This window comes from Dermacentor andersoni, chromosome 11, assembly GCF_023375885.2.
Source record: "Dermacentor andersoni chromosome 11, qqDerAnde1_hic_scaffold, whole genome shotgun sequence".
Taxonomy (NCBI): Eukaryota; Metazoa; Arthropoda; class Arachnida; order Ixodida; family Ixodidae; genus Dermacentor; species Dermacentor andersoni.
Genome location: NC_092824.1, coordinates 26,009,965 through 26,030,011, shown reverse-complemented (window position 1 = coordinate 26,030,011; position 20,047 = coordinate 26,009,965). Strand labels below are relative to the sequence as shown.

Here is a 20,047-nt window from a genome sequence, read left to right as displayed (position 1 = left end):
GAGTGAACCTTCGGTTCATATCAATGATAAAGAACTGCAATTTCTAAATTTATCATGTTAATTCACGTGTTGTTGCCTTTGTTGGGAAGGGGTGTGACTTCACTTTCGTGTATGTATAGAACTTTTGTTGATAATTGACTACAAACCTTGTTATTGTTCTTGGGTATATACGCATGTGTGGCGGTGATTTGTGGAATTTTTTCACAATAAACTTGAGTTGTAAGTCCAGCGTTGTCCTGTGTGTTTCTACTTCTTGTGCTCGCGTTTGTACTTGCTGGAAACCATTATACGTCTTAAAAGACTCTCGTAGTGTGGCCAGAGTCATCTGAAACTGCCAGTCAATATACCTTATGACTGTTATAGCTCAGTGCTTGAAGCTGCGGTGAGTCACGGCCTGATGTCATAATGAGAGCAAGCTGCACCTTTGCATTTCACACAAGCTTGAAGCAGTCCTCAGTGGTGCTCAGTCATTATCCGTATCCTGAGGACCAGCTACAGTGGCTTGTCTCTCAAGGCAGCTTTTACAGCAACAGCTATTATGGAGTCTTCAATGGCTCAAAAGGATGTACATGTATTATGAACGAAACCAATATCAGCCACAGAATTTAAAGAAAGAACAGTAATGCCTCAGAATTAAATCTCAGATTTCTTGCATGCTAGCCAAACACACTACTGCAACACTGTCTCAACTGCCACCCAGCATACTGAATGATAACCAGAAAAATGTGACATCAGCCCTTGTTTCTTTAGCAATGTGTTGCTTTGTGAACCCTAGCTGCATCTGTACTAAATGGGCCATGTGCTTTTAAACATGCGGAGGCTAGTCTTGAGAACTCTTGACTTGAGACTTGAGAAGTCTTGACCCTTTTGCACGAATTTAACAAAAGATTTTTGCATGAAACTACCTGCTTAAGAAAACACCTCGTGTTTTATATACAAGTGCACTTTGAATATACATGTAATTGACATTTTACAGCAAACAGCTGTCTTTGTTGCAGTCAGCCCCAATTGTGTCTGCTTTGTGCTTGTGCATCGAAACCATTGTAAATAAAGCTTCCCTCACAATTTCTTTTACTAAAATCAAAGAAGACACACCAAAGTGCACAAGAGCAGTCAAAGCAACCGTGATGAAATTGAATTATTGGATCACTTACTTTTATTCTTACACCAATATTCAAGCCAGAAGAAGGGGCTATTCGACGTTTGACTCTGCTCAAACAGACTAGTCTTAAGTATCCCTGTCCTACTACTGGACTGGGCTTAAGCATCCCTGTCAAATTATCATTTGGGACCTTTGCACTTGGCTTGAGCCGCAAATGTGTCTCTTCCAATGTGCAGTAGTCTTCCATTAAGTTGACTCTGGTTAATCAAATCTTCCGGTTAGATTGATTTTCTTGTTAATTTGGTCCTGACCAAAGGTCGTGTTTGGCGCCCATGTATTTCTATGGGCCCAAATGTTTGTTATTCCAACCCTAAAATCATCCTTCACCTAATAATTTGAACTTGACCAGTCAGCGCACACACACCTGACCCTTCTAATGACCCCAATAATGACTCCTTTAGTGGCAGTCTATGTCTCATGTAAGCTTAGGGGACAGTGAATTTATTGCAAGGATGGAAGTGGCCAAGGAAGTTTTGGAGCAGCTCTGGGTGCAGCAAACTTGGCACTTTGGAGCAGTTTCGGAGCATGGATTGCCCGTTTCGGAGCAGCAAATGCGCATTTTGGAGCAGCTTGGTAAACATCAATATGAGATAAATACAGGCATATCCTTATTTGACTTTGCAGAACACTATTAGGTTACAGCAGATCAGTTCTGCGCAAGCCCGCAAGGCAAGCAAGCTTTATGACAGGGAAAAATAGTCATCCACCCGACTGTATAGCATGAAGCTACAAAGAAAGCCCACACACAGGTTTTTCAGAAACCAGCATTAAATTACATACCGGATGTGCCAACAAAATGTGGCCAAGAAAGAATAACATAGGGCTCTCTGTGAAGAGTGCCCACTCTATGCTGACAGGCTTGTTTTAATGCTAGTCATCTTTTTTTTTTTTTTATTGTGAACAAGCAACTAATATTTAATTTTAATGAACTAGCATTTATTGCCTTACTTACTAAACAAGGTGCCAATGCAAAGGTTGTGGATTAAACCAGTTAAAAGATGAAGAACAGAGGAGAGACGTGGCACACACGACGGCTGGACTAACAACAGTTGTTAGTCCAGTTGTTGTGCATGCTATGTCTCTCCTGTGTTCGTCTATTATTCCTTTTTTTTTTTTTTGCAGAATACCTTCATCACCTCAAAGGCATTATAGCAGGGGGGACAGTAAGAGAAAGATGTATTAAATCACTTACAGAAGTAAGTAAAGAATGGATAAAGTAACATCAAAGTGGGAGCACACAATAAGTGAACATTTTCAAACGCAACAGAAAATTAAAACAAAATTAAAATAGTAATGCACTGTCACAAACACAGGCGGGAATAAAAATCGCCACAATCAGATATTGAAACACATTCCTCCGGTAACAAATTCCAGTCTGTCACAGTTTGTGGAAAAAAGGATTTGGCAAAACGGTGCGTATTACAGCTGAATTCTCGCATCTTCTTTGAGTGATCAAGGCTAGTTGAGACATAAGTTGACTCCAGCAGGTAATTGCAGCTATCGATGCCTGTTTTATTGTAAAAAATACAGTGGAAGAATTTCAGTTTTAAATTTTTTCTTCTGGTGATTAACATTTCCCATCCAAGCAATGCTTTTATTTCAATGATACTTTTGAAACGGTTCTAATTATTGGAGACAAAGTGTGCAGCCTGATGTTGAAGTTTTTCTATTACTTGAATCAAACAGTCCCGAATCATAGAGGCATAATCAAGGATAGATGTGACATGCAAAAAAATAAACTGTTTCTTTAACTTCTTTGGATGCTGATTTAAAATTTTTGCAAATAAAAAACATTTTACTTGCCCTAGATACTGACTGTTGGATGTGTACGTTCCATTTAAGTTTTGGTTTGACTGGTTTAATTCTCAAGAATATGTATCAACCAACCAAGATCGCAATTCTCCTGCAAAGATTATGGAGTGCACCAAGAAATGATCAATAACAACGTCTATAGCAAACTAGCTGTTGTATGATACTTTTTCCCGACAAAAAAAGAAAAAAAGAAAAAGCCTGCAAATCTTTTTAAGTCCGCGTGAAGTGTCCTCGCACCAGTAATATAAGTAATCTCGTAAAAGTCAGCATCACTGCACTAGTGCAGTGATGACGAGTTTGCAAACCTGGGTGCAAAGCTGGGTCACGGTCTCGTAAGCGCTCACTTTCAAAACCTTTGCAAGATCTCGCTACTTTACATTAGGTAGGGACCAAAGATGCATGCCAAAAACTGCTGATGCGGCGCGAAAAAAAAGCATAGCCGCTCATTCAGAGTGCCCCTATTTGACGAGGTTTGCGTAAAGATTGATGCAATCTTTGGTGCGCAGAAACGTTGTCAGTGTTTTATTATTATTATTATTATTATTATTATTATTATTATTATTATTTACTTATTTATTTATTTCACGGGCTTTCTTTCTAGTCAAAAAGAGTCCTCACGAATCCTAGGTTGTTTTAAATGCTATCGGTCATTTGTCAATGTCATCCACAAAGTTTTCATTGTCATCTAATTGATTAGACAAATTTATAAATTTAGCTAACTAAATGTATTTGTGCACAATGAACGAGAAACATTCACAGTGGCCACCATGAACAACACGCATCAAGGCACAGTGAATGCTGTTCGCATAGTGCTCTCAGGCAATTCTTAATTCTTGGCAACCTTCAGTCAAGATAGCAGAATATCGCAGAACAAGTGCGACGTACTGGTCATTGTGTGTTTGTCATTATCTCACATCGCTTGCCGAGAAAAAGCTCCAAGATATTTTTGAAAACAGAAAAGGGACAAAAATGTTCACTGGCTGTCCGGTCTGCATCGTCAACCGATATTTTGAATAAGCTCGATTACTTGGGTTTATTCGCGGTTCTGTCACAGGCGCCATAAAGCCAGTGTAATACGGCAACCGAAGTTTCGTGCACCGAACGATGATGACTCATTACAATTTTCGGACTCTATCAGTGCCAGTGGCGTCGCAAACATTGTTGCCACGAACGCAATTTTGGAAGTTTGCGGTTTTGCCAAACGTTTAATTACGATCCAAATTTGGCCGCTAAGGTTGACTAAATATGAAATCTTACAGTTTTGGCCTGCGTTCTGCAGCAGCAAGATCCTGATTTTGTGCAGGTGTGGCCTGGCACAATATAGTGTAGCCTGCGTACAAATTTGAGTGACGACTGCGGTTACCATTGGATATTTGTGACCAGGAGGTTTCACGAAAGCAAGCGGGTCGTTTGCCGGCATGCCAAACAATCATCACGATAACAGGACGTGGTGGATGTGCAAGATAGACAGTGCTTGCCCATTTATCGATGCGGATGTACCAAGAGGGCGCAGAATCAAACGCTAAAATATATAACGAAACTGATGAGCTACACACTGAGCAGACTGTACGACCTTATTCGGTGCAGCTTTCCTTCCCAACTGTCCCATGAAATGAGCACCAGCTCCAACCATCTTTACCTGGTCAGCATAAACACAAACGCATAACACCTCTATAGAGCATTCATAATGCATTGTATTGCACAAAACTAGTTTTAATTTTTTTGTGGCCTAGACACAGCTCATAGCTCATGTGGGAAATAATAGCAAATTTCATTGGAAAACTGGGTAGTTTGTGGGTTAGTGCCCCCTGTATCGCGCTGACACCTAGTGAAGTCATGTATCTGAACAGATAGTAATAGTAATGTCTTTTTTTTTTTCACATGAACATGTACTAGTACAATGACTTGCTGTTAGAACACCCCTTGTGACCGCCTTTCATCTTCTGTGCATGCCCCCTCTTGTATATATACACAAGCTTCCCTCACTTACACACCCTCACTCATACCCCCTTAAGCCCAGGTCACGTTAAACCTTGCTGGTCGTTCTAAAGTCTATTCTATTCTTTTATATTCTAATCTATTCATCCATCCATCCATTCATATTATCACAACCCCACCAAGTTTCACTGAGCCAGCTTCAAAGGCTCTTTCAACGGTGGAACACAAAATTTGCTTGAAACAGGCAACGGCAATAAACAGCACAGTGTTTGTCCTCTCTCGCAGTCTTTGTCCTTTCCACTGTACATCATTTATACCATGAATTACCAACTAGCCCAAACGACCACCCTTGTAGACTGAAAGATTAGGCTTCAGTAAGAACAAATTTGTCCTTTGTGGTGAGCAAAGAGCTTTCGGACAAAAGGCCAAAGAAAGGCAAAAAAAGGTGGACGACCAGTGAAGCTGTTTACACGACAGAGAGGTGACATAGAATTTTTGAACAAAGGTATGAACATATTTGTTGTCCTGATCAGTGGTCATCATGACGATAGGTATGCACACACATTCTCATATCACCTCTGTTATTAAATGTGTCCGTCACGTAAGACAACGAATGGCTCGTACCCCCTTAAGCAATGGTTTATTATACCACTGTAAATAAAAATAATGTTAACATGGCCTCCCCGTTACGACAGAAGAGAAATGCACTTCTACATTGGAATGATGAGCGGCAACGGAGCCAGCTGCGGAACAAGACCACGATGCTCGAGCCATTGCTGATGATGATAGTTGATGATGCTGATGATGACCGCAATGATGACAGTTTCTTCTTGCCAATGAATGGCTCATACCCCCTTAAAATTAGTGGCAATAGAGCCAATTTTGGAAGGAGGTGACGATGATGAACACGCAAGCATAGGTACAAGCGTGTTACGAGACGGCATTACCATAGGTACGAGACGGCACGCCATCTAACAAAACCATGACATCGTCACATTACGTACACACCCAGTGCCAACGGCCGGGATTTCTCCCCCGCGTAGAACACCCCTTCAGCAGCAGCCAGATGGAAAATTCTCTTGGCATTTCTTCAGCTAGGCATCATCCGGCACGTCTAAATCTCACTGGGCCTGCTTCTTAAAATCATAAATTCTAACTCAGCTTTGTGCTGAGTGTTTCCAACGACACTTTTCAGCCGGAATTAAAGCTTGGTAATAACAATGAGTAAAATGAATTCACTGACACCGGAAACTGTCATGCAGAAAGCACATCGCAAATGTACGTCATGTGGTTGCCACTGCAGACAAAAGGGGATACGAGCCATTTATTGCCTTACGTGACTGACACATTTAATAACAGAGGTGATATGAGAATGTGTGTGCATACCTATCGTCATGATGACCACTGATCAGGACAACAAATATGTTCATACCTTTGTTCAAAAATTCTATGTCACCTCTCTGTCGTGTAAACAGCTTCACTGGTCGTCCACCTTTTTTGCCTTTCTTTGGCCTTTTGTCCGCAGAGACAAGGTACACCATGGTGTGCATCCGCGCAGGGCCTGGCGCATATGCACAGGTGGTGAAGTTGTAATATGGTGGAAGACGAAATTCACTTGATACAGAAATTTCATAAACAGAACAGAGGTACAGACTTTGGTTGGCCACCTATAAACGCAATGTTGACAAACTTCACTGACATTAAATTTTCTACTATTCATCTCTTGCATTAAACGAAAGTCCTAGACCTCTAAAGCCCCCAAAATATAGTGACAAGTCTCAGAGCAACATCGGTAAATTTATGTAATAGCCCTTCCACAGCCACTTTCGGTTTCATTTCCCAGGAGGATACTGTGTCGTGACGTCACGACACAGCATGTAGAAGGACATAGGCAACATTTTGACGCTCGCTCCGGCTCGCTCAGTCGCCTCATGTCCTGCTACTCATTGTGAGGGCCAATGTAGCAGCATGGCAGAAGACCAAGCAAGCCGAAGCGAGCGTCACATCGTCGCAAATGTCCTGCTCCCACGTGACCACATACTGTGTTGCGACATCCCGACACATTATCCTCCTGGGAAATTTAACTAAATCTGGCTGTAGAAATGCTATTGTATAAGATTATCACCAGCACTCCAAGAATTGCCACTATTCTTTGAAGGGTGTAGGGCTCAAGCACCTTCATTAAACAAAAAGAAACAAATAGTCAAAAATATGTCAGTGCCGCTTTAAATGAAACAGCCTTTTTTGTGAACTCTGGTTAAACGTAACAGGAACTGAGACTTCCACGACAACCGTGTAAAATGGCGATTCTAAACGGTCATGAAGATCTAATACATCAGGCAGTTAGGACGTCGTGGCAACAACGGCTCCTATGCAGTGCTCGTACTGCGTAGTTTTCACGTCCCGTGCTTCGTGATGGTGCCAGTCATAAAGATAGAGAGCACAGTGCGCTTGCACTAGCTACAAGAATGGGCATCATGAAAGGCGTCAAGAGTGGTAGTGTCTCGCATGCTAAATTGTCACAGATAGTGAAATACGAAGAAAAGATTCATGCTGCACAAAACGGCAGCACTTTGAAGGACCTGGTGTGAATGCATATATACCAACACGAACAAACGGAAAAGGTGGCTCTGGTGTCCGTGCAGCATGAATTTTCCTATCAGTTGCCTCTTTTTGAAAAAGAAGGCAGCTGGGTTTGTTTTTTAATTGACAAATTGCTTGCTTGCGTGCGAGCGAGCGATGATATCCGAACAAGAGCACAATAACTTTGGGTTGTTCACCGTAGTAACAATAATACGCTAAAACTTTTAGAATGAAACGATTATTCTTTATTTTTGTGTCATTAGGTTGAATGAAACTTCAGATAAACAGAACCCTTTCTTGTACTCCAAGTTCCGTTTAAGCTGATTTTACTGCAGTATCAAACATTGTCTGCCGCATTTATTGCAATAAGCAGCTTCATTATAAAATTCATTTTGTTATCTTTTACAACACCAGCAGTACGAAAAATTTGCTCACAGACTTTTGCCCAGAGCTGTGCTCTTGCTAAATAATATCTACTTGAAAACATTTGGTTACCACCAAGGCTACAGGATTAAATTGAGAGCATGACAGAATCCCTTCAGGTCGGGATGGAACATGATGAAATAAAACAAGACACTATCCACAAAGGATTGAGCAAGGCTAACATTTCTGCTCCCACTCAGGAGCTTTGTTCACAAGATTGTTCTGTGAACAAGGCTTCCATGTGGGAGCTACTAAATCTAGTGCATCTGAGTTTGAAGTTTATTGTAAGTGTCATAGCATAGAAGGAGGTGACCCCAAAGTAAAAACTGCCAGGGGGGAGACCTCCCATCAGTGCGACATTAGGTGACTACAGGGTAGACGTATTTAAAAAGCAGTTTGCGTACAAATGAATAGAAAGAAACTGTAGTGAAATGAGCAATATGAAAGAAATAGTGCAGTAAGAATAGCTTTGCACACTTCAGTAAGAAATATACATGCATTGAAAAAAAATGAGGTAAAACGATAACAAGAAGAAGAAAGAAAGGAAGGAAAAGATGCTGAATATCGATCCTTTAGTTTGCAAGGAAGCAGCATTGGACATGCGGATCAATAAATTGTAACAATACACAAATAAATAATATACATGTTATACAAAAACCACAAATAATGTACAATACGCAAAACGGACGAAATAAATTTTAGACGAAATTGCTGCAATGTGTTTTATAAGCACTCGGCCCAAGTCAGCTGCACCAGACTCGACTCGGCCTGGGCAGCAACTGGATTTTTCTGGAACGTTCAGCGATGTTTAGTCACAGAGAAAAGAAGACAACAGCAGCAACAAAGAAAAAGTAATCAAAGAAATAAGGCAAGCAGGCACAGGTGAGACAGGTGGCAGGCCAGGCCAGCAGGAGAGGAGGGGGACAGGAAATTTTGGGAGAGGAAAAGCAGGCCAGGTGGTGGAAAGGGCATCACATGTAGCCGTGGCTGGAGCAGAGACAAAGAAAGACAAGCGCCTGATGAGAACCACGACATAGCATCAAAATTCTACAAAAGAGAGAGCGAGATGGCGTACAGATAGCATGTTGCACCAACGTTGCCCAGTTCTTCTGTATGGGCAACGTTGGTGCACTGGTATGCACCGAATGTTACACCAGCAGCACTGGTTCTGCGTGCCTCTCGGTCTCTCTTTTGTGGGCAGGCTCTTGCCACTGCTAGCAGCCAACACTTTGTGGATGTAGCGGCGCCATCTGCAACTGAACTGCCTCTGACAAAGATGACAAAGAAGCCACGAGGAGAAAAACATGTGCTCTCATTCTCGGCAGGCCAGGATGCTGCAGCAGTCACTTCACTTGCTGCTTCATCTTTGCCTTTCCAAATTAAGTGCAGGGAATACAGCACGCATTTTGAGCCACCGTTACATCGTCCCATGAAGGTCTGTTCCTTAACTGGTCGACCGTATCACGTAGCCCCCTTTGTAGCCGACCGAGCAAAATCCACTGTCCATGCTACCACACGGCAAACAATGCAAACAGCTCACGTATGATCTGGCTCTGTAGTCACACGTATGTGCCGAATATCAGAGACACAACCACACATTGGCTGTGATATTGTCTGCTGTGCAAATGGTAAAAAAAACCACCTTGCAGGACACAATGGAACAGCTGGTACTGATTTTGGAAGTTGTGCTATGCGCAATGATCTTTCTCAATGAAGGAGGCTGCAGATCTTGCTGGGCCGGAGAGGAAGGCAGCAAAAACAGGTCACGTTTTCACAGCACTTCAAGGCAGAGCTTGAAAACTGATATAACCTAGTATTGCTGCTGATAGTGGACCACACTTTCTCCTTTACCTGTGTGATTTTTTTTTTTTTTCGTTGGTTAACTTCAAAGTACCTGGCTTTCCAGCCTCAAATGCTGAATCTCTTTCTCATACGTTAGATTTAGGTTAATTCAACTGCAGCTAATTCAATATTTTGGTTAATTCGATCATGGCGAAAGGTCCAGGCCAGCGCCCATGCATTTCTATGGGCCCAAATTTTCATAACTTCAATCCTAAAATTACCATTCCCTGGATAACTTGAACTTCACCAGTCAGCACGCCCGTGCCCGACTCCTATGATGACCACAACAGTGTCTCCTTCTGCAGTGAATGCGTTAAATAAATACCATCTCCTCCCGAAAATTCCCAGGTAGACTTTCACGCAATAACCATAGCTCACGATGTCCGATTATGGTATTCACTTGATTACAAAACGTACCTCTCTTTTTCATGAAAATTGTGCCGAAAATTGCCTGCACGGTGCAATAGGCCACGATACCAAAACCGCCTTTGCGACATTTGTATGCTTTACTGCATAGCATAAATGTATTGCGGCGAAGCTAACCATATGAAACCAGTCCCGTGCTCATTTCTCTTGCTTAAAAAATAACGAGTACATTAAATATCTACTTTGTTTAGGAGTACGTATTAACGTCATTTACATGTGAGTTTTCTACACTGGACACATAGAAAGTGGGCGTGTGTTTGATTTGGGGGCGTGTTACAATGAAGAAAATACTTCGAAGTTAATCAGCTCCGTAATTTCCTGTTTTTCCCCTGCGTCTTGTTTAAATCAACCCACCTGATAATTCGAGCAATTTGATTGGTCTTGTCAGGGTAGAATTAACGTAAGTCGACTGTACTAGTGTTTCCTCTGTTTCATGGTCTACCGTTCACTTTGTCCTTCTGGAATTGGGCAGGACTATTGCTCTAGTAGTGGTAGCAACAAACGCTAGTTCCACACTTCCTTTCATGCCTGTGTCGTGGCTGCAGTAGGCCACCCCTAAGATTGCTAGGAAATGAAGCGATATCATTAACGCTCTAACTACCAAGCCCTAGAGGTACTCATCCTCGCTGCTTGTGCAGTAAAATTCTGATCATACGATCACACCTGGTACAACCTTCGAGATACGCAAAGTCCCGGCCACCAAAGTCCATTAGCTTACAACGTGCTAAATTTCAAATGCTGCAAACCACTTTTCACGCCACAGTGGATGATACAAATAATCGAGCCACCGCCCGGTCCCTGGTGGAGCCAGTAGCACCAGACACTGGCTGCCGTTAGGCCGGCAGGGCAGCCACGCCAATTCACCGGTCGCATTCCTGTTGCCAGGCAAAGCATGTCACCCCACCATAACTCCATCCTGCAACTACCCCCATCCACGTCCCCACCCCTTCCTACCACCCTAAAAGAACGCTTTCATTTTGTGCGGTATCGTGCAACTTGTTGGCCATTTTCAAACAGCTTGTAACTTTATCAGGAGCCAGCAATCACACGGGACCTAGTCTTGCCGAGTCAGCAAGATTGGCGGCATGCGCTTCCATGGTTTCTCTGAATTCCGTGCCTTCCATCGTCTTTGACAGCCAACGACAATTCGAAACTTTTCTACTTTTGCACTCAATCAGATCGCACCAATACAAGGTAGCTTCTCCACCACATTGAAAAATAAACAGATTTCTTTATATTACGTAAATTATCTCCTTATCACCATCAGGAAGCAGCTAAGATGCGGCAATGAAAGAAACTCGAGATAACTAGGCAGATCTTGCAGTGTCGGCCTCGGAATACGCTATCTAAGTGTGCAGTTCGCTGCAACGAAAATGTGCATGAAACGGGCGCAGTGATTCAAATTCACCAAACCTGTGTGCCATGTGACTGCAGTAATGAATTGTGATGCTAGTGTTTCCTTATTATCCCTGGTTTTGTTGCTTTTATTTCTGCATGAAGAAATGCAGTGCTGTGACTATTAATTTATGATCGCTTGTGTTTACGGCAATACCAAGACGGCGGTGCAGCGTCAACGGAAAGCTGTGCTCGCGTGATCAACGGTGCAATAGTACCTCCTGAAAGCCCAATTTTCTTCCCGATTTCAGAGACAATTTTCCAAAATTCTGCTGTCTGTTTCTCCAAATATTTTGCCATATGATAAAGGACGGTTTTAGGATTGCAGAAACAGTATGAAAGAAATTACAAAATTTCAGCAAGACGGCCATTTCTTTTCTGCATCCCCTCTTATGTTTCTTGGTGACACGAATCTTTCAGAATGGTGCAAAAAACTCGTAATATCGATATTGTACAGTATCAACACTGCCAAGCGTGAGCCGTACTCGTCCGGGCGACAGCTTTGGCTACTTTACTTGCCAAAGAAAACATGCGCTCACCAGCTCACTTTACGTTATGCATTTCAGTTTCTGCACTTGAAACACATTCCTCCGCGGCTTTCAATTCCTTTCGTTGTAGTCTGTTCACATGACTAGATTCGAACATTACACGTGTGCTGAGGGAAACTCTCTGTTTCGTGTCAGATGACGTCCACCGACATTTCGGGTCATCCTAAAAGATAAAATCGCACATACAACTTATCTTTTTTTTTTTTAATTTGGAAGTGATGTGGAACAATTTTCTCCAAATTGGAAGCGTTTGTACACGTCTTTACAAAAAAATTCGGGAGTTGAGCTGAGAGACCGACTCACCTGCGTGCAGGAGGCGAAGTGGGGGAGCGGCGACGCCCCGTCGTGTTGACAGCCGCAGTGGGGGTGCGGCTTCCCGTGCGCAGGGACTTGACCGGGGAGGCATAGCCCACCGATGATGTAAAGGGGCCCCCCGGGGTCGACAAGGGAGTGCCCCCGCCGCCTCCTATTTTCAGGGGCTGAGAGGAAGCTCGCCGCTGCGGACGGCCTTCTTCACCACTGAAAAGCAGACATTGGCACCACTTCTTAGCTGTGCACACTCTCTCCCTCGTGTGCACGCACACTTACACACGTTTCTGAGCACACAACACTGGTGCTTCCCCATATTTGCACATGCATAGTTTTTGAAAGCTTGTTCTAAGCATACACATCTCGTGGGACACAGACACAATTAATTATAAGCTACCTTGCATAAAAATGCATCGAAGCAGTGAAAAATGAAAAAAGAAAAGTAAGGCAAACAACCCAACGGAGACTATTAATTAATTAATAGAACTCTGGTGTTTTACTGCCAGAACCACAATCTGATTATGAAGCAAGCAATAGCATGAAACTCCCAATTTATTCTGACCACCTCGGATGTTAAGCACACAAACATTTTCGAACATTTTTGCAAATGGAACCTATTTTTCGTAAACCTTGACTTAACACTTGCAAAATTGTAAGAGTCTAAGTTTGAAAACTTTACAGAAAACTTTGAGGAGTTGGTAGGTAGGCATTTGTGCTGCCTTAGATGCTTCTTGAAAGAAGTGCTGACAGAAAAGTAGTTTTTATTGCTTTATTGTGTAGCTGTCGACCCAGTAATTATGCTGCGGGGCCTCAGTTACCCCAGAAAGCAACAAACAATTAGCACTACATTACCTTTTAATGCAACCAGTTCACAACACACACCAAGTAAAGAGTCATCACGTTACCGAAACCTGTTGTGTCAGTCTCACGATAGCAGATGCCACTGACACGCGCATGCACACACGCACACGCACATGCAATGACTGTGCTGGCATAAACTGAGTGTTTAGCACCTTACGAGACAAGAAGGAAGAGTGCGTCCCCTTAAGTTTGGCAGCTTAAGGCGATACAGTCATTGTATGGCCTTCACTCGCCGTACCTGTCCGACTGATGAGGTCTTAAGTTGTTTGAAAGACCATGTGAACGGTGATGTAATTACCTAGTCTTCTTTTTTTCACATCCAAAAGCCATGCTGCTCTTGATGAGAGCTTTGATTGGGTCATATAAAACATAGAGTAAGTAAATATTTGAGGCGCTTTCAAGAAATTGGATGATACCATGCCAATATTAGAAATTTTCTAATAACAAATCAGTGTCCTATTTGATTCGGTCTTCAAATTTAATAGGCACTATTCATATATGTGACAAAACGACAAAAAGTCAACTGTTCCCAATGAAATGTAAAATTGGATAATCCAAGTTTTTCACAGCACATTGCACAAGGACAACAGAATGGACACATGCAGCGCTGATGCGTTCCAACATTCTGTTGTCCTTGTGTAATGCATTGGGCAAAACATGGATTATGAAGCACAAACTAGCCCGACGCTCAACCTTGGTATAAAATTGCAGCAAAAGTACAGTAAATCTTACCCCCACCAACATAATATAGCAGGCATAAAACATGGGACCTTAAGTAGTGGACTTCACCGGCTATACAGGGATCATTCGCATTCTTTGGTGTATGCGAACAAGCTGCTTATTTGTTGCCAATGCCCCATTTGTACTTTTAACAGAAGACACTTAATAATGTGTGATGTTGCGACAGAATCTTACCGACGCTATGAATATAACAGAATGTGGACCACCGCTTTATATGTAGTTTTGAAAACGGCCTGGAATTGAATGGAAAAGTATTCCCTTCAATTCGGTCTCAAATATTACTATTCGCACATGCCTAGAATTGAGGCTTCATACCGTAATTAGGGAGCCACGAGCCACCTTTCAAAAAAGCAAGGAAAGCAGGACACGGATTTTCGTGGTGTCACTACTCCTCTCAAGACACACGCACGGAAGAGCCGGGCACTCACGCGAGCGGAGTGCCAGCCGTGAGGGAGCGCGGGTGCCTCCGCTGCGCCTTGATGCGCATAAGCTTGTCGCCCTGCGTCAGGTCCTCCTCAGAGTCGCCCGCCATCGTGTTGTTGTTGGCTCGGTCCACCTGCATAGTGAAACAAAACACGCTGCTCAACGAGCCCAGTGGCATCGTCTAATGCTCGACATCAAGATGCGTCACTCGCCCACCAACATTGTTAAGAGGGAGCTTCGGCTCCGAAGCTTCATCTAAATACATGGGAACGGTGAAATCATTCTTCTCGACGACCACTGCACCAATTTTGATAAGGCTTGTTTCGTTTAAAGGGAAAAGCTATAATCTAGTAACCGTAGCAATTGAGTTTCCTATTCGTGCTACAAATATTTTAAGAAAAGTCCTTTCAATATGCAGAATTTCAAAAAAAAGAAAGGTCTAGTGATAATTTTACAGATTTCTAAGTTAGCAATGAAAAACAATATCACATTTCCTGAAAATGCATTTAATGACAGTACATGTCCAGCAACCGAAATTGGAAATTATAGTACACCGACATATGCCACTAATTTGTGTGTAGTGTGAGTAGGACTTTTGAGTAGGACACTGTGACAGTTTCACATAAGATGTAAATTTATCACATGCGTCCACTTGAGATGCTTCAACAGATGAAGACTACAGTAGTGTGATATCAGTTTTAACACAAGAGCATTAAAGGTCCCGTGTCGCAGAAAATCCGGTGTCCCACGTCCAGCGTTGACTGTCATTTCGGCAAAAATCATTCCGAACTATGTATATCCAACAACGCAAGTCCTTGTAGCACAAAGAAGTTACTGAATTAATTAAATTTCTCAAAGTAAGGATCAATCTATCGATCGATCTAAGATGCATTAGAAATACCGAAAAGTACAAGTTACACACAATGTACAGACATGATAGCATCAGATTGTTTTTTAATATACGAGAAAACATCATTCTGTTACACGGAATCTCAAAACACAAACCCCTTTTCCAGCGTTTCTACCGTTCAATAGACTGGCTACGGCGTCCAACAATTGCGCGCGCCAGCGCATGCAAATCTACCAGAAAGCTTGCCTTCGTGCATAGCGTTTGCCGCCAGCGTTTCCCAGGAAACATTACGGTTACAAAAGCTGCAGCTGCCGAGAAGCATGAGAAGCACACGGGGACCTTTGAATGCTATCGTGTTCCACTCTTAAAGTCAAAGCTTCAGCATCCTTCATATTTTTTTAGAGCGAGGCAACGAATTTGTAAACTTTGGGCTTCCATTTTGTTGGAAACTTACCAATATTTGTCAATTTTTACAAAACATTTGAGGTCCTAAATCAATATTGTGCTTCCTAGAGTTGCTAGAATTTCATCTTCTATTTCAAAAGCAACAAATTTCATTCAAATTAGTCTAGCAGCTGTCTTGTAAATGCATTTCTGCATTTTAGATGCTTTTGAATAGACTAAACATACCAGAGAGCACTGTGGCGTCGTGCAAGCTAGGACTCGCGTCATGCCGAAGCTCGGACAAAAACTGGGTGCTCAGCATAGAAGAAAAATTGGCCATCATTCGTGCGATCGAATGTGGCACGAAGAAGTCGGCACTGGCAGCGAGAGGGATCTACTGCTGACTACAGTGTGGAGCAGCTGAAACACGAAGGAGAAGTTGTTCGGCAATGCTGCTACGACCGTGAAATGTTGTTGGCTATGAGGTTCAACTTTTCGAGGTTTGACTTTTCGCTATCGTTAGCTCTGTTATTGCCGAAACATCTCCTTACGACAGTGACAAGGACAACGTGGAAAGCGACAGCACAGGCAATTCAGGCCCGACACTGGCAGAAGCTGCGCGTTACAGAAATGGGGGCTGGCAAAAAAGCTAGCTCACAGCTTAAGCGAGTTTGAGGCCGCTGCAACATCAATGAAAATAACAGACTTTTGTCGCGCTAAGTAAATAAATACTGCATGTTTTTTCTCCCTTTCATCACACTCTCTCCAAGTTCCGTTTTTTACAAGTAAGTGGGCAATGTCATGCTATTTCGGTTAAGTGGTACCACCATTTAGTGCGCACTTTTTCCGATCTCCTGCCAACTACGATTTAACGAGGTTTCATATGAGAGGTGGCCTTGCGCTAATGCTCTTTCTTATAGGCGTTCCGAAACACCTTTCCAACTAATCATAGCATGGAATCACTGTCAAGTTAGGCTGCCTCCGTGAACCTCCTGCCGCAATACATTTTCGAATTCTTCAAGCACCGGCGAGGTTAGACATAGTCGTGGGACAGATCGGCGGTTCTCTGCCTTCTCTCATTTGCACTAGCACACTGGAAGCTACATGGCCGAGATGGCAAGGAAGTGCAAGGGAGCAACACGCTGCAGGCACCGCCCAGAGAATAATGCACTGCGGCCCCTCATGGCAGCACCCCATGACGGTTGCAGCATCTACGCTGTGCTTTTCATCTTGGAGACCACGCGCAGCAGACGCAGCAATGCGCAGTTGTCCTGTTCGGACCAGCAGTGCGAACATGAAATGGCTTTCCTGTCATTTTGAGGTCGCAGAGATGTATTTCCTTTTCCAATTATTTAACTCAAATGAGTAATAAATGTATTACTGAAAATGGTCTTGCAATCACAAAATTAGCCAATAGCTGTTGTGTGTCCAGTTGCTTGTGATGACACTGCATGACGACATTGCAGAAGCAAGAACAAGCAATTTTTCGCTGATTTTGATAAAGATTGTCATTTCCCTACTGGATGCAGTGCAATAATACTTTACTCGCATGTTCACAGGAGCCTCGCTAACAAATCAGCAACTTTTCTTTTTCTTTACCATGTCCAAGAAGAGTTTCAGGCCACCTTTAAGTGGCACCGACACGCTTGCTTGAGTTATAGTTATGGCAAGTTATTATGTCAAAAAGAGGTGAGGCATGCAGACAGGACACAAGAGTAGAGAAGCGGACAACACGAACGCCGACTATCAACTGAAGGGAGCACTGAGGCAAAAAAAGAAAGATGACACAACACTCATGTGTTGTCCACTTCTCTACTGTTGTGTCCTGTCTGCATGCCTCACATCTTTTTTGCATAACGAATCCTTACTAAATGGCAAGTTATTTTGGGTGCTATGATGCTTGCCTGTATATTTTTTCTAGCTTTTTGAAAGTGGTTTGGAAATTGAGTCCAAGCAAAGAAGTGACCAGTCAAATATGCCATGTCAACCCTTCATTTAGATACCAACTCCAACGAAATTTTGTACCGCGTAAAAAGCCTAATTTCAGATAACGTAGACATAGAGCAGCCTCCGTGCAATTTTCTGCTTCACATACGAAGTCACAGAAAGTTTGCAAAAGTTGACAGTCTTGATACCAAAACTGACAAACAAAATAAAACTTGCTGTTACTGCTTGCAGAAAATGACGCGTGACCAAAAACATCAAGAACCAGTGGGTCTCCTCATCCTCAACCTGGGCTTCACAAATATATGTCACCTGCAACACGCTGGAAATCTCGGAGCTGATGTATCAAGATATGTTTGACGTCCGTTACCCATCGGGTGTCTGCATTGTGTGCTTAGGTGCCACTTCAAGGCTGGTAATAAGAAAATTAGACCATCCCTGCACTTTTGTCATAATTTCTTGTATAGTAATATGCTACTCATTCATAACAAATTCGGTCAAAGTGTAATTTCGTTGCAGTCGGCCTCCGAGCAGTAAATAAACGCCAAGTCTCCGAGGGTCACCTGCTGCTGCTGCTGCTGTGTCCGCTTGTCGGTCAAGTGGAAGCGGCCCAGTATGTGGCTGACCGTGCCCTCGGTGTCCGACGGCATGGCGCGCCGGGGCGACCCGCGCCGGTTGTTGCTCGCCGTGGCCGGCGGGGACACACTGCGGTTGTGCGGCGAGAGCGAGCGCCGCGCACTGCCCGTGGTGGTCCCCGTGTTGCCGTGGGCGGCCTGGTTGTTGTTGAGGTTGTTGGCGTGCTGCTGCTGCTGCTGCTGGCTGCCACTCAGCTGCGACCTGTGCAGGTCACCCTGTAGCCACAGGTAGTGCTGCTTCCTGAAACACACACGCACTTCCTTCAGCACTGCGAACACAGTGCAGCCTGCTTTTACAGTGACAACTGCTACAGCCTTACTTGTGCAGCTCAAAAACATGTCATACTGGTACCAGTAGTAGTGGCAGTAGCAGTAGTAGCAATAGAAGCAGTGGTGGTGGTAGTAACAACAGTAGTTAATGAAGGGAAAAATCAGACATCCACCCATTCGTAGCCATTGCTACAAAGGAAACCCATACGGGTTCCTTGAAAGAAAAGCCTGACAGTTGAAGAAAAATTCGTCCTGGTCCGGGACTCGAACCCAAGACCACCGCCTTTCCGGGGCAGCCGCTCTACCATCTGAGCTAACCAGGTGGCTAGCAGATGGCAGGGCAAAGCCGAATTTGTCAACAACACAACTTCTCTCCACGTTGCGGGTTTCTGCAGAACTATTACGTCAAACAATAGTTAAAAAATTATGGGGTTTTACGTGCCAAAACCACTTTCTGATTATGAGGCACGCCGTAGTGGAGGACTCCGGAAATTTCGACCACCTGGAGTTCTTTAACGTACACCTAAATCTAAGTACACCCAAACAATAGTAGTTTTAGTAGTACAGTCAACGGTAGGTCAAATTAAACAAGATGCAGAAAAAGATTTCAAACCACAACGCTGATTCATTTGGCAATATTTGCTTGAATATTGCAATAGTTGCCATAGCAACAGCCAATCAGAAGGCGCCTCTCAGCGTGGTGGCGTGCTGAGCCAATACGAGGGCCACATGCATCGCAAGCTTCGTCTGACTGGCCTCTGATTGTCTTACGTTTGCGCTTTTTCTATGTGGCCATCGTCAGCGAAGATGCAGGGAACTGAAAGGCAGAACTTTGAGCTTTCGAACGATACTGAAATAGTGGCGCTCAGCAGTGGGAAAGACGAGGAATAGCTCCGTGAACTCCGGTTTTTCTGCACAATTTGGCGGTCGTTTCTCGCCATCCGCGCTGACAAAATAATTTTTTTCTGACACTTAGGGTGCGTTTTTGGGCAAATCGTTTTGATATGATGTGGATTAGGCATTACCGATGCCGAAGCAAGTAGTTCCCGAAAATCAGTTTTTTTTTTTTTGGCGATTTTCTGTTTTTGAGACCCGCGTCCCCCTCCTAAGCTCTAAACCCATTATACTCATCAACAGGTGCTACCTAGCAAGGTAGATCCAAGCTGAAGTACACAGAAATAAATGCTTCAGGTCAGCACACAAACAGCTGTAGGATGTGGTCGCCACACTTACTCTTCGAGCCAATGCTGCTGGTGGCCAATGATGGAGCCTGGCCGGCAGATGCGGATCCAGGCGATGGCCTCGGCCGCTGTGAAGCGGTAGTGCTTCATGATGTAGCACGCTATCAGGGTACCCGTGCGGCCAAGGCCAGCCTGCAAACAGAGCGGCAACCTCCCCGATCAAACATCCAAAAAATTCTCACATGCGTCACAGAGTTTGCAAAACCCATCGCTAGAAAGTTCGGTTCACAAGGTCAACACACCTTGAGTCAGGAAACGAG

General features: G+C 43.5%; 1 protein-coding gene across 2 annotated transcripts in view; it reads right to left on the bottom strand.

The window, feature by feature from the left end:
- Positions 1-20,047, bottom strand: part of Cdc14 (cell division cycle protein 14) — a 63,116-nt gene that overhangs the window by 16,018 nt on the left and 27,051 nt on the right. Inside the window, exons 8-12 of one of the 2 annotated variants that reach the window (XM_050167462.3) lie at positions 19,780-19,919; positions 18,205-18,517; positions 14,469-14,596; positions 12,433-12,648; positions 8,627-8,905 (exon numbers count right to left, since the gene is read on the bottom strand). In XM_050167462.3, coding sequence (XP_050023419.2) covers positions 8,890-8,905; positions 12,433-12,648; positions 14,469-14,596; positions 18,205-18,517; positions 19,780-19,919 — 813 coding nt within the window. In that variant the 3' untranslated portion in view covers positions 8,627-8,889. Of the gene's footprint in view, positions 1-8,626; positions 8,906-12,432; positions 12,649-14,468; positions 14,597-18,204; positions 18,518-19,779; positions 19,920-20,047 lie in introns of those variants that run through there. The other variant, XM_050167461.3, reaches the window with a different exon arrangement.